The 23,521-nt window shown below is 39.5% G+C and overlaps 1 protein-coding gene across 2 annotated transcripts in view; it reads left to right on the top strand.

Annotated features, from left to right (window-relative positions):
• LOC122562666 (sarcoplasmic/endoplasmic reticulum calcium ATPase 2) overlaps positions 1 to 23,521 on the top strand; it is a 93,175-nt gene that overhangs the window by 37,082 nt on the left and 32,572 nt on the right. For both annotated transcript variants that reach the window (XR_006315385.1, XM_043715703.1), the window contains exons 6-8: positions 14,742 to 14,822; positions 16,822 to 16,907; positions 22,859 to 23,323. Coding sequence is in view for 1 of the 2 variants with exons in the window: in XM_043715703.1 (XP_043571638.1) it covers positions 14,742 to 14,822; positions 16,822 to 16,907; positions 22,859 to 23,323 (632 nt within the window). In the remaining variant the exon portion in view is untranslated. The remainder of the gene's footprint in view (positions 1 to 14,741; positions 14,823 to 16,821; positions 16,908 to 22,858; positions 23,324 to 23,521) is intronic.

Raw genomic sequence — 23,521 nt, 5'->3', positions numbered from 1 at the left:
GCCCAGACCTGACCTTCACCACCACCTTATCTCAGTCCCAACCCTCGGACTCAGCACCGCCTTCTTGACCTGCAATCTTCTTCCCGACCTCTCCGCCCCATCAGCCTCCCCTTAACCTCCTTCCACCTATCGCATTCCCAACGCCCCTCCCCCAAGTTCCTCCTCCCTCCCTTTTATCTTAACCTGCTTGGCACACCCTCCTCATTCCTGAAGAAGGGCTTATGCCCGAAACATAGATTCGCCTGCTCCTTGGATGCTGTCTAATTGTTCACTAGTTTCTTGCTGGAAAAAAAATGCTTTTAACATTAGCTTTAAACTGATGATGCACTGCTTCCTTTATCTAAATGTCTGTCTTTTCATAAACTTTATTTTGCACAAACAAGGGAGTGATTTTTTTTTTTCATTTTGGTCAATGATTTTTCAACATTTTGTGTTCAACTGATTGAACAAATTGATGCAAATCTCCATTAACAGTTTTATTGAGTCAACATGGAAACAGGCCCTTTAATCCAACTCATCGATGCCAACCAGATATCCTAAACTGACTTAGAGTCATAGAGATGTACAGCATGGAAACAGACCCTTTGGTCCAACCTGTCCATGCCGACCAGATATCCCAACCCAATCTAGTCCCACCTGCCAGCACCTGGCCCATATCCCTCCAAACCCGTCCTGTTCACATACCCATCCAAATGCCTCTTAAATGTTGCAATTGTACCAGCCTCCACCACTTCCTCTGACAACTCATTCCATTCATGTACCATCCTCTGCGTAACTTAGTCACATTTAGCCCATATCCCCCTCAATCCTTCCTATTTATGTACCCATCCAGATTTCTTTTAAATATTGTAATTGTATCAATCTCCTCTACTTCCTCTGGCAGTTCAAACCATACCTGCATCACCTTCTGGGTGAAAAAGTTACCCTTCTGGTCCTTAAATCTTTCCCCTCTCTCCTTTAACTTATGCCCTCCAGTTTTGGATTCCCCTACCTTGGAGAAAAGACCTTGGCTATTTACCATATCTGTGCCCCTCATTATTTTATAAATCTGTATAAGGGCACCATTCCAGTGCTCCAGGGAAAATAGCCCCAATATATTCAGCCTCTCCCTGTAGCTCAAACCCTCCAATCCCAGCAACATTCTTGTAAATCTTTTCTGAACCCTTTCAAGTTTCACAACCTTCCTACAACAGAATTGAATGAAATATTTGAAAGGTGGTCTCACATGTTCTGTATAGGTACAACATGACGTCCCAACTCCTACGCTCAATGCACTAACCAATGAAGGCAAGCATGCCAAATGCTGCCTTTACCATTCTGTCTACCTACAGTGCCACTTACAAGGAATTATGCACTTGCACCCCTTGATCTTTGTTCAGCAACACTTTCAGGGCCTTGCCATTAAGTGTGCAAGTCCTGTCCTGATTTACCTTCTCAAAGTGCAACACCTTGCATTGATCTAAATTAAACTCCATTTGCTAGTCGTCATCCTTTCGGCCCATCTGATCAATGTCCCATTACTTGTTACGTTGTCATCAAAATGCTTTGCTCTTGACTGACGCATCTGTAAATACTTTAGGTTTTGCATGTTTGTTATCTGCATTTGTTTTGAAGGCAACATTAGTGACTGTCATAGATCCTGTGCATCAGATGATGATTTGTGAAATAAAGCACAGCAGTAAGACCAAGTGTTTGGGTAGTGCACAATTTTATCTACACCTTGCATAAGGAACATATGCTGAAACTGATGTCTCTGTGATATAACCCTTTTTTCTCATTAGGGGAAAGACTGTGATCAAGAAGTTTAAATTCTGAACGCAATCTTTTTGCATGAGTTATGAAAGTAAATTAACAACATGCCGGAGCACTTCACTCCCTGCAATCAAGTCTATTGAAGCTTGCATTGGGTGAATATGTCACATTTGAAGTATGTGCATCACGTCAGGTTTCTTTTATATAAAAGAAGTTGAGTTTTGAACCAACACAAGTTAGAACTGATTCTGATTTTTCAGTTATACCTTTTTCTTGGCTTTGAGGTTTTGCAGTGATCTGAGTCTCAAAGTCTGGGCTTGCATTGGGATGCGTAGAAAACATAAAGTGGATTGATTTGTTCCCTCATTGTTATTTTCATCAATTGGGGTTTTACTGTGGCAAGTCATTCTATGGCTGTTTTCATCAGTGTTTGAGCCTCAAGCCCCACAAGGTATTTTAGGATTCAAGCTCTGCTGTCACTAATTCTGAGATAACAGCAAGCCCTGGCTGGTGCTGCTATACCTATTTTAAAGTATTTAAAATCTTGCAGTTACCAAGTCATGCCATTTTGCTCTGCCATTCAATGGAATTATGGCTGATATAATTCTCAAATCCATTTTTCTATCTCCCCCCTCATCTCTTGATTACCTCTGTGATTAAAGAAATTTGCCTGTCAAAGCCTTGAGTACACTCAACTCAGCCTCAAGAGACCTCTGCAGAGAAGAATTTCATAGATTCACTGCCCTCTGAAGAAGTTCCTACTCCTTTCTCTCAAATGTGGGAAATGATCTCAACGGTACCCTAAGAAACTTTGTATTTTTCAGTAAAGTCGCTCTCATTCTTCTAAAGACAAGTGAGCTCAGGCCCAATCTACCTGACTTCTTAAGACTGTCCCTTGAGGCCCAGGATCACCTAGTGAGCCTTCCCTGGATTGCCTCCTATCTCATAAATTCCATGAAGTAGAGGACCACATCTGTTCACCGTACTCCAGTGTGGTCTGACCAGTGTATTTTTTACAATTTTAACAAACCTCCCTGTTTTTATACTCCATTCCCTTCGAAATAAAGACTATGTTCCGTTCGCCTTTCCTATTACTCACTGAAATTATATAGAGAAGGGGAGGACTGCAGATGGTGGAGATCAGGATCGAGAGTGTGGTGCTGGAAAAGCATAGCAGGTCAGGCAGCATCTGAGGAGCAGGAGAATTGACTTTTCGGGGTATAAGTCCCTCATCAGAAATGAGGCCTTATTCCTGATGAAGGGCTTATGCCCAAAATCTTGATTCTCCTGCTCCTCTGTTGCTGCCTGACCTGCCGTGCTTTATCCAGCACCACACTCTTCACACTGAAATTGTATGCCAGCTTTTTGTAATTCGTGCATGAGAACCTCCTCTCCTCCTCTCTCCCCCCCCCCGATCACTGTTGCAGTTTTGTGCAGTCTTTTCCCCATTTAAATTACATTTACCTTTTTTCCTTCTTGCCACAGTTCATTCCCATGTAATTTTCCACATTTATAATCCATCTGAGAAGTTTTCATCAATTCACGTTTTTTAGATTAGATTCCCCACAGTGTGGAAACAGGACCTTCAGCCCAACAAGTTCACACCTACTCTCTGCAGAGCAACCCAGCCAGACCAGTTTCCCCTCTGACTAATGCACCTAACACTATGGGCAATTTAGGACAGCCAGTTCTCCTAACCAGCACATCTTTGGATTGTGGGAGGAAACTGGAGCACCTAGAGGAAACCCGCACAGACACTGGGGATGATGTGCAAATTCCACATGGACAGTTACCCGAGGCTGGAGTTGAACCTGGGTCCTTGGTGCTGTGAGGCAGCAGTGCTAACCACTGAGTCACCGTGCTGCCACTTAACCTGCCTTTTTCCCTCTGTAGATTCTGTCATCCTCAATTGCCTTCCCACCAATTTTCTATTATCTACAAACTTGGTGATAGTATATCCACTTGTTATCCAAGTCAGTAATATATATTGTAAATAATTGTGATCCCAGGACTGAGACCAATGGGTTTCCACTAGTTACAGATGTCCATCCTGAAACTGCACCCCCTCACATTTAAACTGTCTTTTTGTTAGTCAATCCTTTATCCATGTTACTTGCAACACCATGGGCTCATATCTTCAGTAACCTAATATGTGATACCGTATCATCATCTTCTCTTGGAATTCCAGCTTTATTACATCCAGTGCTTTCCATTTATCCTGTCTGTTACCTCCTCAAAAAACTTTCTCATTGTCAAATACAATTTGCCCTTCAAGCTGTGCTGACTCTGCTTGATTATATTATCTATTTCTAAATGCTCTGCTAGTGATGCTTTACAGTTGATGCCAGCATTTTCCCAATGGCACATTTACTTGTTTTTGTCTCCTTCCATTTTTGAATAGGGGTGTTATATTGGCATTCCAATCCTTAGTTGCTTAGAATCTAAGGATTCTTGGAAGATTGCTATATGTACATTCAGTATTTCTGTAGCCACATTCTTTGATGATCCAGGATGTAACTTGTCTAGTCCAGGGAAGTCTTTGGCCTTTACCCCTGTCATTTACACTAATTCTTCTCCTCTAGAGATAGGTTGTTGTATTTATTTCTTCCCCTCTTACAACTCCCACACTCCACTTTCGACTCTTTTTTTTTTTGTATCTTTGGAAGATTAGTGTCATCTCCCCAACCCCAACCCCACCCCCATGAGGACTGATACACGATATTTATTTAACTCCACTATTTGCTGGTTTAGCACAAAGTTTTGGCTGATGTTTTGGAGCAGCACTGACTATTTAAACCAAGGACCCACTTCCACCCTCAGTTGGATGGAAAACTATTCCACTGTGTTGTTCGAACAAGAGTTTTTCGTACATCCTGAACAATATTTTTCAACAACACCAACCACCAACACGTTATTTTAAAATAAAGAATTATTTGAAATTTTCCTTTCTCATTGCTAGTTGTGGAACTTAATGTGCAAGGTGGCTACTGCACCTTTGAGTGTTGCTGCATTGACTTGAAAAGCACTTGATATTGTCTCTGAAGCACTCTGGGATAGGCTGAGATTTGTCCAACAGTTTGAATGTTTTAAAATTAGTTTTCTAAATTCTTAACTCCCATGCATTTAATTAATATAAATGTTTACTAATTATTTTGGGGAGGAGAATCGCTGTTTGATTCTTGTAACCATGTAAGAATGTTCTACTGTGTGTTTTTGCATTCACCATTTTTGTAGTCTTTCCATACCAGAGTGGCTTTTCTTTTTATTTAAAATGCGATAAAGACCAGGCTCACTGGGAAGGAGTGCTCCTGAGCAAAGACACCTTGGAGTGCAGGTTTATAGTTCTTTGAAAGTGGAATTGCAGGTAGATAGGATAGTGAAGGTGGTGTTTGCTCTGCTTGCCTTTATTGGTCCATGCATTGAGTATAAAAGTTTGAGAGGTCATGTTGCGCCTATACAAGACATTAGTTTGGATGCCTTTTGGAGTATCACATGCAATTTTGGTCTCCCTCCTGTAGAAGTGTTGTTATAACTTGAAAGTGTTCAGAAAAGATTACAAGGATGTTGCCAGAGTTGGAGGGTTTGAACTAAAGGGAGAAGCTGAATAGGCTGGAGCTATTTTCCCTGGAGCATTATAGGCTGAGGGGTGACCTTTATAGAGGTTTATAAAATCATGAGGGGCATGAATAGGGTAAATAGGCAAACCTTGGGTGGGTCAACTTTTTCATGCAGAGGGGGGTACGTGTATGGAATGAGCTGCCAGAGGGAGTGATGGAGGTTAGTACATTTGCAACATTTAAAAGGCATCTGGATGGGTATATGAATAGGCAGGGTTTAGAGGGGTATGGACCAAATATTGGCAAATGGGACTAGATTTAGATAGGATATCTAGTCGGCATGTGTGTTGACCGAATGGCCTGTTTCTGTGCGGTATATCTGACTCTATAACTCATGAGATTGCACAAACTCATTGAATTTGTTTGAAGAAGTGATAGAGGATTGATTGAGGGCAGAGCAGTAGATGTGATCTATATGGACTTCAGTAAGGCATTTGACAAGGTTCCTCATGGGAGACTGGTTAGCAAGGTTAGATCTTATGGACTACAAGGAAACTAGCCATTTAGATACAGAACTGGCCCAAAGGTAGAACACACAGGGTGGTGGTGGAGGGTTGCTTTTCACACTGGAGGCCTATGACCAGTGGTGTGCTACAAGGATTGGTACTGGATCCACTGCTTTTTGTCATTCATATAAATGATGTGGATGTGAGGGTGAGGATAGTTAATTTGCAAATGACACCAAAATTGGAGGTGTAGTGGACAGCGAAGAAGGTTACCTCAGATTACAACGGGATCTTGATCAGACTGGCCAATGGGCTGAGGAGTGGCAGATGGAGTTTAGTTTAGGTAAATACAAAGTACTGCATTTTGGGAGGGCAAATCTTAGCAGGACTTATAAACTTTATGGTAAGATCCTAAGGGGTGTCGTTGAACAAAGACCTTGGAGTGTAGGTTCATAGCTCCTTGAAAGTAGAGTTGCAGGCACTTAGAATAATGAAGAAGGCGTTTGGTATGCTTTCCTTTATTGGTCAGAGCACGGAGTACAAGAATTGGGAGGTCACTTTGCAGCTGTACAGGACATTTGGTTAGGCCACCTTTGGAATATTGCGTGCAATTCTAGTCTCCTGTCAGAAAGATGTTTTTTAGGTTAGATTCCCTACAGTGTAGAAACAGGCCCTTCAGCCCAACCAGTCCACACCGACCCTCCGAAGAGTAACCCACCCTGACCCATTTCCCTCTGATTATTTGATCTAACACGAAGTAAAACTTAAGTGTCCAGGAAAAATTTACAAGGATGTTGCCATGGTTAGAGGGTTTGAGCTACAGGGAGAGGCTAAGTAGGCTGGGGCTGTTTTCTCTGGAGCTTCTGAGGCCGAGGGGTGACCTTGTAGAGGTTTATAAAATCCTGAGGAGCATGGATAGGATAAGTAGACAAAGTCTTTTCCCTGGAGTCAGGGAGTCTAGAACTAGAGGGCATAGGTTTAGGGTGAGAGGGGAAAGATCTAAGAGGGACCTAAGGGCCGTCTTTTTCATGCAGATGGTCTTCCCTATATGGAATGAGCTGCCAGAGGAAGTGGTGGAGCTGGTACGGTTACAATATTTAAAACTCACCTGGATAGTTATATGAATAGGAAGGGTTTAGAGGGATATGGGCCAAGTGCTGGCAAATGGGACTAGACTAGGATATCTGATCAGCATGGATGAGTTAGACCGAAGGGTCTGTTTCTGTGCTGTACATCTGCCTCTATAACTGAGTTGTGCTGCATTTGAACAAATTTCTAGAGCTGCTGACCTGTTTTGCCATCCTGTTTCTTTGTGTTTGCACTTGCAGAGTATTTTAATAAACTTGTTGAAAGGCTTTCAAAGGGTGGAAAAGAATACTTTGGCAGTATTGAGTACCTGATGGTTGTGTAGTCAAATGTAATGGCTCTTCTGTACACAAAGACAAGTGACTATTTTTCCCCTTGTTCCCCTTGTTATTAGCTATGCAAGACTTCAATGACTAAGTAATGCTGGCCTGGAAGTTGCCAATCCTCTCCTTTTTGAATAGTACGATGGATTCTTTAACATGCAGCATATCTAGTCCCGCATTAGAAGCATTGCCTGCTGATACGCAGGACAATCTGGCTTTCCTCTGAAGTATGCTCAGTCTTGATAAGTTCCAAAACTAGCATTCAATAAAGGACTTGTAGAGTAAAACTCAGTTATGTTGACTTGCTTATATGGAATGTTATAAGCAGAGTCTTTCTCTGAAAATGAGGCACTAATGTGGGAGTAAGAATTGGTGTGAAAGTGCACATCAGATCATATTGTTCTGGTCCAGACAAGACCAGCTGCTTGTTCTAATTTTGTTATGGTGAATAACTATTTCCACTTATGGAAGTCTTATTACAAGCATGTTTGAAGCCTTTTATGAAAAGCAATTCCATCTCATTGAACTACTGCTGTCTCAATCACTCGGGCACGTGTTGGTCTTTTTTTCCAGATACAGTCTCATTGGTACAGTTCTTGGATATCCAGACTGTCTTTTGCCAATAGTTACGATCATTTTTGATTTGTGCTTACCAAATTCCCATAAACGTACAGTCCTTTTGAGAGCAATGGGATCAATTGGAATATTTATTGAATGGTCTGATTTCCAGTTTGACACCAGATGATGGTAGTGATCAGTTTTCTGAATCCAAAACTGAGCGAGATATTTATATGCAAAACTTAAAATCTGACTTTTTGCTACAACTGGAACAATAAAATAAATCTTTTTTTCCCACACACCCACTCTCAGGAATCAATTGTAATAATTTAAGTTAAAATTCACTGTAGTTTGTGTTATTTCTGTAATTCAGCTGTTTATCATGGAATTTGAAAGTATTAACTTTTTTCCACAGCAAAGCATGGTTAACTTGACACAAGTAGGCTAAAATGATTTCATGTTTTCTTATGAAATTGGTATATATTTTGTTAAATTTAAAGGTTTGCTTTTTTCTCCCTGCAGAAGTGTTTCATCCTACCATCATGACTAGACTTAAGTTAATATTATTCTACCTCCAGCTTCAGCTGACTTCAGTCGGGTCATGTTTTTATTCCGACTATGAAATCTATCAAGGAAGTTTTATGCCATCACAAATATCATGAAATCATTGAGGTGGATGTAGACTTATTATTAAAGTTAGTAGTCTTTCTACATTCAACTCTTCAATTTTATACAAGGTGTAGGCTGGAAAATACATTTGGAGCAATTGCCACCATGATGTGAAACTATGCAGCAAGGTATTATCCCATTTTGCTCCTGTGGAATTGTGATTTGCTGGAAACCAGCTGCTATCATATGTCCACATTTAAAGCTCCTCGCGACATCAGGGGAGCACTTTCAAATAGTTTTCCCATTTTTGGCCTTGTTCATTGTCTGGGTATTGCTGTTTGTTCTCTGCTCAAGGGCACAGAAGCTTAGCTTACTTTTCATCTGGTAACTGCCATCAAACAAAAAAAATTGAAATGTGCTTTATACCAAAATGCGTTATCTGCATATGGTTAAAGTTATGTCGCGCTTACTTGGTCTTTAGTTTAGTCTAATCTCAGAAATCAAATAGCTGACATTTTGACTGTTAATTATACCAAAATTATGCTTATTTGGTGGCTTAATAAGGAACCTGTCCTTATTGGGAAATTCCTTGCAGGATATAGAGCTAATTGGTAGATTTACTTTTTGAATCTGAAGTTTATAAATCAGGTATTTATGAAGTAATTGAAAAAAATCCACTGTTTGCAGCATTGATAGCAATCTGTAATGGAAGTTGCTTTGTGGTTTGTCCCTGCTTGTCTTGGTTATGACATAATGCAAATGTAATTCTGTATTGCAGATATAGCAGCTGATGGTGCTAATCCTTTGGTGTGACATTAGAATGTTCACTGAACTCTGTCCCTGGTGCAGTTTAAAAGTTTAATCACTTCAGTAATATAATCTGTTCTCTATTTGACAAAATTAAAATTGCACAGATGGCCTTCTATTATTTAACCAAGAAATGTTTATATTGGGGGGGGGGGCGACCGTGGTGGTGGGAAGAGAATACGTGCTCATTTTTTTTACATCAAAAGATTTCATTCTATAATGAAATGCTTTGTATTCATGAATATTACAGGGACCAGTCAGTAAAAAGGCCACCTGAAATGTAATTCATGTTGCTGGGAAGCAAGAACTGCACTTGCTTCTGAGAAAATGAGAGCCAAACTGAACGAACTTCACATTTTGCATGTTTCTGACTTGAAAGTAAAAATGCTTTTCTGTAGAATACTGGCACTAGTTTTGAGCTAGTTTTAAGGTCCACAGCCATTGCTTTGATTTGTTTTTCTGTAGTTGTTAGGTTGTTTTAGTCATGAGTGTTTTAAACCCAAGATTTGTTGGTTTAAAATAACGGCATTTCTTGCTTACCATACTCTAGTTAAAATTGCATATTGAAATTGAGCTAACATTATGGGACCTATATCCTTTTGTGGGTCTGTTCTGATTTTGTTTTCTGTCAGTAATGGTGGGTGACTATATTAGAATCATAGCTTGTCTACAGTGTGGAAACAGGGCATTCGGCCCATCAAGTCCATGCTGACCCTCCAGAGAGCAACCCACCCAAACCCAATCCCTGTAACCTCTATTGAACAGCTGATGGCACTGTAGGATATTGACTTTCATGTCAGCTTTTACCCAATGCAGCTAAGATGTGAATTTTGCTGCTTTAATTGTTTCCTATTCTATACTGTACTTGGGAACACCAGCTGGGTTATCATGACTGCATTCTTAAGCTGCTTACTTACATCTTAGTGCAATTGCACAAGACACATTAAACAACGTGCATTCCTTTTGATTCCCTTTTCTAATAAATATTTTTGATGGAACACCTTTTTGCTGCGGGTTCATCAGTTCATTAGAGGAAAAGTTACTGCTTGTTTTTTGTATCTGCAAGGAAGCAGAAATGCTTTTTTATGTGTGTTGGACCCCAGTGTGGCAACTTGCTGTGACAGCTGCAAAAATATTTTATATTTAAATAAGTGAATTTCAGTGCACCAAGTTCCCACCTGTTTGCCACCTCTGTGCATGTGTCCAGTCCAGGTGTTAATGTTAGTCTTCCATTCTTAGAAAATCAGTGTTGATTTGAAATTTATGTGTTACATTAAACTCTTCTGATTTCCCCCCCCCCCCCCCCCCCCCAACAAAGAAAACTGTATTGTATGTGAATTTCATGAAGTGTTTCTGGAATAATATGTTAGAATCCATTGATCTCTGTACCATATTGTTAATATGTTGAGAGATGACTCATACTAGCTAGAACAACTAAAGGTGTGTGTGCAAATAAAAGCTGTTCCTGGCAGGAGTGCATTCCATAATAACACAGCAAGGGATGATGAGGCTTCTGTAAGAACAGGATTAATTCTCTGTCCTGTACAGATGTACTGATCTGCTTAGCCCCACTGGTAACAAACTATTTGTGTCTCAAGCATATTAACTTGCATCCTGGGACTTCAGTACCTCCACTTGAATCCATCTTTTGAGTGTCTGGCAGCGACATTGCTGTTTCAGCCTGTTAGTGATGTATGGTGAAATAAAATATTACTAGGATTTGCCCTGCTATTGGTTACATGGAGTAAGGTTTAATGGCATCAGGTGGATACTAGTCAGAATCTATATTCTGATCACTAGGACAGTTTCTCCTTCCCTGCTTCGAACCAAGATTTTTACCAGACTGTAGCATGCAATCACATATTCTTTCCTTGGCTACAGAAAGGATGGGGTAGCTGGAAAGAACGTGAGAACTTAACACACCCTTTCTAACATGGTCCCCATTTCCTCCGGTTCTGATACACTTGGTAGCAACTTTGAAAGGAAATTTAGTTTTTTATTCCATATGGTCCGCCATGAACCCTCTCCACATTCTTGTCCATTCTCTGGAATCGCTGTTGGGTGGAATTACTACTTAGCTCATCAGTCAGATAGGAATCTGCCATCTGCAATCACCTTATTTTATCCTAGGCACCACTTTGTATCTAATTTTGCTTGATAACTTTTGGTGAGAGAAATAATCAATCTCTATATACCTATGAATAAGTCCTATCTCTCTGACAGTGCTTAGTATATTTTATTCAATTACAGCAGTAAATTCCACTTCTTCCTTGCCACAAACAGCCTTTTAAAGTCACTTGGTTAAATGAACTAAGCTATGCAAAATTTTTGCATCTTGCTCAACGCAGAGCTGAGCATTGAACTGTAGTTTGTATCAGTATTCACCAAGGAGAAGAGCATGATGATAAGATTAGGGAGGGGTACGTTGATATTAAGGCTTAGGTGTTGGGTGTGTCTCAAAACATTTGAAGTAGATAAATCCCCAGGACTTGATAGGATCTATCCCAAGATATTCCTCCCTTGCCTCCCTCAGTATTCCTCACCTGGGGCTAACTCGAATACAAAATCCCAGAAGACTGGAGGATAGCTAATTTATTCCTTTGTTGAAGAAAGGTAACAGGGTTAATTCTGGAAGTTACAGGCCAATGAGCCTTATGTAAGTGATAGGGAAATTTATTGAACAAGATTCTTCAAAGACAGGATTTACTTGTGGTTGGAGAAGAATGGACTTGTTGGTAATAGTCAGCATGGTTTTATGTGGGGGAGATCTTCTGCCTCAAATTTCACTTTTGAGAAAGTGACAATGATTGACGATAGGGTAGTGGATGTTGTCAACATGGACTTTGCTATAGCATTTGACGAGATCCTTTTATAGTGGGCTGGTCCAGAAGATTAAGTCAGGTGAGATCATGGTGAGTTTGATATATTGGCTTGGTCATAAACAGAGGGTTTGGTGGGGTGGGGGTGGGGCGGGGGGGTGGTTTTTGACAGGATGTGGTGTTCCACAAGGATCAGTGTTGGGATGGAAATGCGTAAGTAGCCTGATTACTAACTTTGCAGATGACACAAAAATTGGAGTTGTGGATAGTGAGGAAGGTTATCAAAGGATACAGCACAATAAATTAAGTTGAAAAGTTGATGAAATGGCAGATGACTTTTAATCTGGACAAGTGAGGTTCCTATACTTTGGGAGGACAAATGTTTGAGGAAAGCATACAGTCAATGACCGGACCCTTTAGAAGCATTGATATCCATGTTTTTATTACCTCTAGACTTGATATTCTTAAGTCCTTGTTGCTGGAGTCACATTTTTCACTCTCCAAACCATGAGCTCTACTTCACCAAAACAGTGGTTCAGTCCTGATCTGCCTGACTCCTGTTCTTGCTGACTTGTACCTGAATCCCAATACATTAAACTAAACTTCTCATATCTTCAAATTTCTGCATGGGTCCAACTGACTGTAACCTTGGTTTCTTATGTTGTATCTGGGTTAGCGAAATATGGATTTTCTCATTGTTTGTTTGGTTTAAAAAATCTTCAATTACGATAGCCCCTTCCTCTGAAATTTCTTAAAGCTCTGTACCTATTCAACAAACAATCTGTTCTTTAAACGTCTTCAAAAAACATTGTTTCCACCAACCATTTCGCCTCCCTCTTCCCCCACCCACCACCGCACCCTCCTTCAGTGAGTTGATTTGTTTCCTGGGCCCCTCTTTTTCACACCTGGTGTTAGAGGTATTTTTTAAATTGCTGGTATGATCCATATTTTACTGCTTTAAGTTGTACAGGGCTTTAAATATTAAACTGTTGGATTTTATGTAAAATACTGTGCTTTGAATTCTAATTATATGGCGTTGCAACACTAGTGTAAGGTAATTATGCTGAGTACTTCTGAACAGATTGTAGATTAAACATCATGTACACACTCATCAGTTTGGTGTCTGTAAACCCAGAACTAGAATATATTAGATGAGATTCCCTTTGGCCCAACAGACCCATTCCCCTACTCTATTTACCCCTAACACTATGGGCAATTTAGCATGGCCAGTTCACCTGACCTGCACATCTTTGGATTGTGGGAGGAAACTGGAGCAAACCCACTCAGACACTGGGAGAATAGAACATAGAACAATACAATGCAGAACAGGCCCTTCAGCCCTCTATGTTGAGCTGACCTGTGAACTATTCTCAGCTCGATCCCCTACGCTATCCCATCATCATCCATGTGCTTATCCAAGGATTGTTTAAATCTTCCTAATGTGGCTGAGTTGACTACATTAGCAGGTAGGGCATTCCACGCCCTTACCACTCTCTGCGTAAAGAACTTGCCTCTGACGTCTGTCTTAAATCTATCATCCTCAATTTGTAGTTATGTCCCCTCTTACAAGCTGAAGTTATCATCCTAGGAAAAAGGCTTTCATTGTTTACCCTATTTAATCCTCTGATCATCTTGTATGTCTCTATCAAATCCCCTCTTGGCCTCCTTTCCAATGAGAACAGACCCAAGTGTCTCAGCCTTTCCTCATAAGACCTTCCCTCCAGACCAGGCAACATCCTGGTAAATCTCCTCTGCACCTTTTCCAATGCTTCCACATCCTTCCCGAAATATGCGACCAGAACTGTACACAATATTCCAAGTGCGGCCACACTAGTGTTTAGTATAGTTGCAGCATGATATTGTGGCTCTGGAACTCAATCCCTCTACGTATGAAACCTAGCACACCTGGGTGGCAACTTTCAGGGATCTATGTACATTGAGTCCAAGATTCCTTTGCACATCCACATTATCAAGAATCTTTCCATTGTCCCAGTACTTTGCCTTCATGTTATTCTTCCCAAGGTACATCACTTCACATTTAGCTGCATTGAATTCCATTTGCCACATCTCAGCCCAATTCTGCAGTTTATCTAAGTCCACCTGCAACCTGTAACATTCTTCCAAACTGTCCACTACTCCACCGACTTTAGTGTCATCTGCAAATTTTCTAATCCATCCAGCTATGCCTGCGTCTTTGTCATTTATGAAAATGACAAACAGTAGCGGTCCCAAAACAGATCCTATATCAACACATAGGCCTCCTTCTTCTGTTTAACATTGGAAATGGGTGGGAGCTTTGGATGAGATCAGGGAAGGTTCCGTTTATAAAGAAACAACAAAGTTTTTGACTAATGTGTTTAGAAATGATAATTTAACAATGTCTTTAAACTTGTGCAGGGTAAATGCCATTGCTTAAATTGGGTGGTTAAAATGTATTATTTACTTTTTATCTTCTCCTCAATGGTAATTATAACTTCATTCAAGTTGAATTAAAACTATAATATACTTTAGATGGTTACATTCTTAACCTAAAGACTGGGTATGTTGGGGGTGAAGAGGAATGTGTTGGTGGTTGTGCACTGAATATGCAGAAGAGTTTTGGGTTATACACTAGCTATAGGGTAGATTGGCACTAAATATTTCATTGTCAAGTGAAATATAGTTTATTTTAATATTAAAGATACCAATCTGAAATGTAATACTATACTCCTCTCGTTTGTACAGTTGGTGACAAGGTTCCTGCTGACATCAGACTGACTTCAATTAAGTCAACAACCCTAAGAATAGATCAATCTATTCTTACAGGTAATGTCATGTTACTTTTCAATGTGTTAAATAATTTTATTGTATAACTTGAAATTCTTGGTCATAAATTCAACTGTTGTTTTTCCTTTTGCTGATAGTACCCTGCATTATTTATTTTCACCCTTTTTCTGCTCATTCAACTGCTTGGTGGACTGGGCAAATTCTACCCCGCAACTGTTCCCAAATTGAACTGTTTGTATTCTGTGCAAAGATACAAAGTAGTACACTTCTCTATAGGCCATCTCCATAGAAACGTGGCATACTCTAAAAAATGCTGGCCCTGCCAGAGAAACTCCACGCCTCGAGAATGAATTTAAAAAAGACTTGGATCCTTCAAAAAAAATGAAGTAAACTAATGATCTTTTATCTTGAAAATAGTGTTGATTTAATGAACTGTGTAAACATTTTTAACATGTTTAAATGAGCTTAACATCTGTCTTTAGATTTTTTTTTTGATCCCGCCAAAAAGTCCTTTTGCATACAAAGGTACCCTTAGGCTCTTTGATCTGGGAACAACACAGATAATCTTAGTTCTTTACCGAATAACTGTAGACCTCCTATTCCTGCCAATAGTTTAGAGGTGACTCATCCATTGTTCAAGTTTTCTCACTTTCAACTCTGGACTTATTTATTAAATGCATATTACTTTTTGAAATAGTGCAGGTGTGTTTACCAGCTTCTGGAAAAAAAAGACTTTCCATTTACCTATATTGAAATTCAATTCCTAAATTGAAAAGTTACTTCCTAAAATCTGACATAATTACAAAGTCAGACACGGCAACATCCTGCATTAAATTTCATCTGCATGCCTATCTACTCCAGCAGCTTGCCAATGCTCTTGCAGTTGGTCGCTATCCTTCCCACGGTTTTACTTTTTTACTTCCAAGTTTTATGTCAACAGCAAATTTTGAAATTAGGCCTTTTGCGTCCAAGTCTAAATCAATAATCTGTTGAGAAACTGTACTGCATGTGCTAATAACAAATCCTGTGAAATCTGCACCTTGTCTGAGAAACAGACAACCAACAGTCAGCCAACTTTTGTATCCCTACTACTGCTATCTATTTTATTCTGTTGACTTGTCAGCATTGAAGTCTGTTACATGACTCATCAAAAGGCCTCAAAGTCCATGTACACTGCATTAGCCATGTGGGCGTATAGTGGTTATTGCATTGTGGTAAAAGCAGCAGTGGTACACATTTAAGTCATCAGCAGAGATTGCTGCTGCATGAAGCAGTATTGCTTGATGGTGAAAACTTCAGGGTCTTTTGGTGAAGCGGTAGTGTCCCTACCTCTGGGTCAGAAGGTCTTGGTTCAAGTTGCAACTGCTTGTAAAGGTGTGTCTGAGCAGGTTGATTACAAATACACTGTCAAATTTTATTCCCTCAACACTGTTAGCTCATTAAAAATCTTAATCAAGTTAGTTAACCATGAGTAGTTTAAATTGCAATGTACAGAATCTGGAATATAGGTAAAACGGAAAAGAATAATTGTGCATAGAAAAGACAATTTCAAGATTTAAACTTGAAATATTTTGATAGCTAGTTGCATACATTGCAACTTCCTACAAATCTAATTTTTAATTTCAAATTGATTTCACTTAACCAAACATTGGACTAAATTTTGATTTTATTGATTTACATTGCTTCATTTAAATTATTGGATACTTGCAATTCTCAAACACACTGCATTATTAGTGTTGTAATATTCAGCCGATCTGTAACATTTTAGTATAATTTAACAAAGATAAAATGGACGTGAAGAACATTTAAGAATTCTTCAAACTTTTGGCAAACAGACATCTAGCTACGTTATGTATAGAAAATGACCTGGTCTCTCCGTGGCTTACGTTGAGTCAAAAGGTTTACCTATGTTGGTTCTAAAACTTGATATTTTGCAGTCTTGTCTGCTTACGTGCAGGTGTCCCCTTCATAATGAAAGGACAACTTGGATCTGGGTGACAGTTAAATATTTCTTTCTCATGTTTTTTCTCTTGCCTAGGTGAATCTGTGTCGATCATCAAGCACACTGATCCAGTACCTGACCCTCGTGCTGTGAATCAAGACAAAAAGAATATGCTATTTTCTGTAAGCCACTTGACTATCTAGATTTAAAATGCCTCTGATCTCCAGCACCTCCAGGTCCTCACTTTCTCCTATATTAAAATGCACCCCTACTTAAGAATAGGCAATGCTTTCAAGCTGTCACAACCCAAATACTCATCTCTACTTATCATAAGATTATAAATTCAAAAATAAAAAGCCACTTTCACCCTTCAGTTATCAAATCGGTTATACTGGAATTCACTTATTATGGCAATTTTATTTTTATTTTCCCAGCATAATGTAATTTTAAATTGAATTTTAACTACCTTGAACTTTAAGTAGGACACACTCTCTCTAGTAAAGCAAATTTGTTTAAACTTTCCTAATATTTTTTACTCCTTCCGTGTCTCAGACAGAAATTACAGGCACATATAGTTTCAGTCTGTTGCTGTTTATACGTACAAAACCAAACCATTCAGTAGTAAAGAGTAGCTCTAAATGAAGACTGATGCCAAGAAATTGCTTTGGCTCAGGGGCTTAATATTGTAGGATTGACCTGCTGCCATAATCTTCTGGACAGTATTCAAATATGATAGAATGTTAACATGTTTTTAATATTTTGCCATCTTTGTTGCATATATAATACTGAATTTTTTACAGGAGAGAAGTGGGAATGCAAGTTTGTTTTCTATTTCAAATGCCAATTCTACAATTGAAGACTTTCAGATTTCTCCCCAAGCTGATCTTAAGGCTGTAGGTCTTGGCATAGCCAGCGGCAACAGTAGAAAATGTGCCAGATTAAAATTGATCACAGATTTAATGCATTAACCAAAGTGGGTTTTCCAACTGGAGCTCTTTTGATTTGCCAAGGAAATATTGAATTTATAATCCCACTGTTTCTTTACTGTTTGTTCCTGGTTTTTGACATGACGGTATGTTATACTATAATTGTCAGGATCGAGTTCAGATTTGAATCTTCACTTGATTTCTGATCTCTTGCTGTCTTAAAGGCTGTAAGGTGAGTGTTAGTTGAATGTGCCTGCCAGTATTACATTCAGTTTTCTATTAAAAGTCCGGTAAAATAAAAACAGGTAAAGCATTTTCTTCCCTTTCTTTAGTGTATTTAATGGCTGTAACTTGTGGTGTGTTGTGACAGAGATGATTACCAGGCTCACTTAATTGTAAGAGGACCCAGAGCAGTGGTCCAAACACAAAAGCCACCTCTATCTCACTAACATTCACAGAGGGTTGCTCCCCCATATCCCACTTTCACTGACTTGTGCTCTAATCCTGGACCTTGGATGGGTCCAGGGCTGTTTTCCCTGGAGCATCGGAGGCTGAGGGGTTTATAAAATCATGAGGGGCACGGATAGGATAAATAGACAGTCTTTTCCCTGGGGTGGGAGAGTCGAGAGGGGAAAGATTTAAAAGGGACCTAAGGGGCAACTTTTCCGTGCAGAGGGTGGTGCATATATGGAATGAGCTGCCAGACAAAATGGTGGAGACTGATACAATTACAACTTTAAAAAGGCACCTGGATGGGTATATGAATAGGAAATATTTAGGATGATACGGACCAAGTGCTGGCAAATGGGGCTAGACTGGTTTAGGATATCTGGTCAACATGGACAAGTTGGACTGATGGATCTGTTTCTATGCTGTATGTCTCTGACTCAATGATGTTGATGGCAGTGCCAAGCTGTTACCTCTCCATTGGTCAGTAGTTCTCAACAGGCAGGACTTTCTTTGCTGAAGAGCCTTTGATAGAACCCCCAGAACCGTAGGAAAAGCCTGCACACTCATCTTAAACATGATCCCTGTCAGCCTGGCACAATCCTGTTCATTGAGTGTAAAATGAAGTCTTACATGGATTCTTTTGGGATCAATTTTAGTGCATTTACATTTGTGCTCTTTTGAATTCACATTAGCATTCATTCCTTGAATTCTTGGTCTTTGTGTGAACTGGTAATCTATATTGGGTTACTGATCATTTAGTGCTGATAAGTATAAGCTGGAAAGCTAATATCCTTATATCTCAAAGTCCAAAATTCTGAGTTTTATAAATTTAACTTTAGATATATCACTAAAATTTACTATATTTTTTTAAAGTGGCACTTTGAGGAGGATCATTTAAGATTTTAATTCATCTTGATTTTTAAATGGTGCCATTTACGCAATTCTAACTGTATAATTTCATGGTCGCAATGTGTCTGGCAAAAGTAGATCCTCGATTCTGAATTCGAAACAGTCCACTGCAAAGTTATTTTGCTGAACTGCCAGTTCATGGGGAAGGCATTGTCATAATATTCAACACTCATTAGTCCAGGTGTACTGTCTTAGTGGACCACTTGGGCCACTGGTTTTATACACTTTGTTTTGATATAGTTTCCAGAAACTGGCATCCCTTTAACCAATTTGCAGAATTCTGCTTCTCCAGTGACACAGGAGTCCCTGCACTTACGGGCTGAACCTACCATCTGAACTCTCCCACAGATGGTCTTCTCCATAATCCAATCTATAAGGGAGAGAACAAATGTAACTTCAGCTGTTTACTCTGGGTTGCTGCAAGCCACATAAAAAAAATCTTCTTAGTTAGCCTCTCATTTTCCCTCTGGTTATCAATTTTGAAATTTTATCATCTGCTCATAAGCTAAAGCTGCTCACCTAATCTAATCGCGCAAATTTTAATTTTGAACTTGAACACTCCCCCACCCCATAACCAAATTACAGCTTGCAATTAAAAATCAAATTTTGAGCATGAGTGCTCCCAGTTAAATTGTAAAGCTGTCTTTGATTTAAACAATCCTATAAAAATCAAGTTTTTGTTTCTGGCTGTTGTATGGCACTTGGTTTGAATGCTTACATTTTGAAGATTTATCCATCAATATGGAAGAGCAGATCTTTGCAAACTGAGAATTACTAAATTTGAAATAGGTGAATCTATTGATAAAAGATGATTTAGGAGAGAGAGTTTATAGGTCAGGTAGTTGGGGATTGCAGGGTGCTTGTAGTTCATGGATGATGGTGTGAATTTTTTTGTATAAGAATATACTCAACTAGTTTGAGTTTCTTTGCTGTTTGTTTCTCAATCTGGTACAAGTAAGCATTGTTGAGAGGTCTTGATTTTGGTAGTCATCTCCTTGCTAGGCATATGCCTATACTTGACTACCATGTCAGTCACCCATCTCAAGACATAGAGGAAAGAGTACTGTAACCAGCTGAACTATGATGAAAACTGTAGAACTGCTCATGCTCACAGGCCAACCAACATGAATGCTGTAAATTGAACAGTGGCACAAGTCTCAATGTTTGATTAGATGGCTGTCACTAAGTTTACATTCTTGAATGTGAGCCTTTGGAGGGAAAATTGATTTCTGGAATATCATAGAACGTAGAAGAATACAGCACAGAGCAGGCCCTTCAGCTCACAATGTTATGCTGAGGATTAGTCCATAATCTAAATTAAAATAACCTACCCTACGCACCCCTAAATTCACTGCTGCCGATTTGCATATCCTGGTAGTGTTTTGAAACTTAACTATATCTATAAATTATAATTGGATGTCACGGCTAGCTTTGGGGAGTAGTATTTGGATTATCTATTTGACTTTTTCGTATTTGAAAAGACTTTTTCTTTTCCTCTTTTAGTAGAAGTTTTTTCCAACTATACTCTGATCCTGAAATTTTTTTCAGGAATATTATCCCTTTTGTATATTACAATGCATCTTTTTTGGTGTTATCTAATGTTTTATCAACCTCAAGTAAATGTAAGTCACAACACGATGGCCTGGGATAATCGTGGAAGATCATTTTAAATGGGCCAACTACCCTTAAGTTCTTCATTAATCTTAGTGTGGTTTGAAGACAACTTTAATTACTTGAATATTCTTGATGAAATTTATTGATGTTTTGAATTATTTCTTATGTATGAAGCTATGAATTATAAAGTCATACAGCATGGAAGCAGACTTGTCCCTGCCAACCAGACATTCCAATCTGACCTAGTCCTGTTTGCCAGCATTTGGCCCATATGCTTCTAAACCCTTCCTATTCATGTTCCCATCCACATGCCTTTTAAATGTTGTAATTGCACTTGCTACCTCCACTTCCTCTGGCAGCTCGTTCTCTACATGCACTACTCTCCTACTTTTTAAAAAAAACCTTTCCCATCTCTCCTTTAAACCTATATCCTCTAGGTTTGGACTCATCCACCACAGGAACAAGATTTTAGTTGTTCACCCTATCTATGCCCTTCGTGATTTTATAAACCTTTGTAAGGTTTCTCTCAGCCTCTGAAGCTCCATAGAGAAAAGCCCTAGCCTAATCTCTTCCTTAACTCAAACCCTCCGATCCCAGCAATATCTTTCTGCCACCATCTCGAGTGTAACAACATCCTTCCTATAGATGGACAACTAGAATTGAGCACAGTGCTGTAAAAGTGGCCTCACCAATGCCCTGTACAGCTACATGATGTCCCAAGTGTGCCAAATGCTGCTTTCTTCCCCTGTCTCCCTACACCACCTCTTTCAAGCAAATATGCAACCGAATCTCTTGGTCTCTTTGTTCTGCAGTGGTCTCTAAGCACTACTATTAACTGTATAAGTCCTGCCCTGACTTGCCTTACAAAAATGCATTACCGCATTTATTAAACTCCATTTGCCACTCGTCAGCCAATTGGTCCATTAATCAAGATCCTGTTGTACATGGGCATAATCTTCACTGTCCACTACATCTCTCACATTTTGGTGTCATCTGCAAACGTTCTAACCATACCTCTCTTATATTCACATCCAAATCATTTATGTAAATGATGAAAGGCAGTGTACCCAGCATTAATCCTTGTGTCACACTGCTGGTCATAAACCTCCAATCCAATCTGAAAAGCAACCACACCCTCTGTCTCCTATCTTCAAGCCAATTTTGTATCCACATGGCTAGGTCCCCCAGATCCCATGTGATCTAACCTTACAACCAGTCCACCATATTGAAAGCTTTGCTGAAATTCATGTAGACAACATCTATTGCTCTGCCTTCATCAATTTTCTGTCACCTCTTCAAAACACTCAGTCAAGTTAATGAGATGTCTTTGCGCATGGGAAACCACATGTTGACTATCCCAAATCAGTCCTTGCCTTTACAAATGATTGGTATTGCATACACAATCAAATTGTTCAGGATGCCAACCAACCTTGTGTTTAGTGAAGTGGTAGAGATGATACCTGAATGAATAGATATAACAAGTACAAACACAAAGGAAAGTTTTTATTTGTTAATGGAATGTGGTTGTCACTGGAAAGGCTATCATTTGTAACTTATCATATAATAAAGTCAAACTGAGGGACTTGGGCCATTACAGACGTCGGTTTAGAGTTCTCTTGCTGTCAGTCTGGGCTCACATGTAGGCCACACTTGGTACGGATAGTAGATTTTTCACTTCATGTTAGTGAGCTCAGTGCTTTAGTTTCATAGTCACTTACTGAAACTAAGTGACTTTTCTAGATCTATTATGTGAATTTAAATTTTGCCAGCTGCTGTGGTAGGATTTGAATCCATGAATCTCCTCAGGCTATTTGGATTATTAATCTGGTGAACATTACCATGACACCAATATCACCTTTGTGAATTTTCTCTTGATTACTGATTAAACTGCTGTGTATTTCTAGTTTGTTTAGTAATTAGCTGTTCTGTTAATATAGGACTGTCCGTGTAAACTCCACACATTCTCCCAGTGTCTGCGTGGGTTTCCTCTGGATGCTCTGGTTTCCTCCCACAATCCAAAGATGTGCAGGCCAGGTGAATTGGCCATTCTAAAACTGTCCATAGTGTTAGGTGCATTAGTCAGAGGGAAATGGATCTGGGTGGGTTACTCTTCAGAGGGTCGGTGTGGACTTGTTGGGCCGAAGGGATTGTTTCCACACTGTAGGTAATCTAATCTAAGGTAGAAGTTGCTAACTCCCCATTTTGAGGTAAATGTACTGCTTTTTCTCTTGCAGGGTACAAATGTTGCAGCTGGAAGGGCAGTTGGAGTTGTTGTTGCCACTGGTACAAACACAGAAATTGGAAAAATTCGTGATGAAATGGCAGCAACTGAACAAGAGAGGACTCCACTTCAACAGAAGCTTGATGAGTTTGGTGAACAGCTCTCCAAAGTTATTTCACTCATCTGTATTGCTGTCTGGATCATAAACATTGGCCACTTCAATGACCCTGTACATGGTGGCTCCTGGATCCGTGGTGCCATTTATTATTTTAAGATTGCAGTTGCTCTAGCTGTTGCTGCTATTCCAGAGGGTTTGCCAGCTGTTATTACTACCTGCCTGGCCCTCGGCACGAGGCGAATGGCAAAGAAGAATGCTATAGTGCGGAGTTTGCCCTCTGTTGAAACGTTGGGTTGCACTTCTGTTATCTGTTCTGATAAAACTGGTACTCTCACTACAAATCAGATGTCTGTCTGCCGGGTACGTGTTTTTACAGCACATTTTGGATTATTTTTACATTTTTTTTTTAAAGCAACTTAAAAGTGCGGGATTGTCTCTGCACTGTTGGCCTCTTTAATATTTGGTGGAATGGAAGGATGGGAAGTGAGAGAATTAAACTCAGAGCGTGGAATTCTTTTCATCTTTCTGAAGCAAAGTTCTATTTTCCTGAAAAATAAT

This window comes from Chiloscyllium plagiosum, chromosome 25 (assembly GCF_004010195.1).
Source record: "Chiloscyllium plagiosum isolate BGI_BamShark_2017 chromosome 25, ASM401019v2, whole genome shotgun sequence".
Lineage (NCBI taxonomy): Eukaryota > Metazoa > Chordata > Chondrichthyes > Orectolobiformes > Hemiscylliidae > Chiloscyllium > Chiloscyllium plagiosum.
Note: the sequence above shows the minus strand (reverse complement) of the source record. Positions and strands in the feature narration are given on the sequence as shown.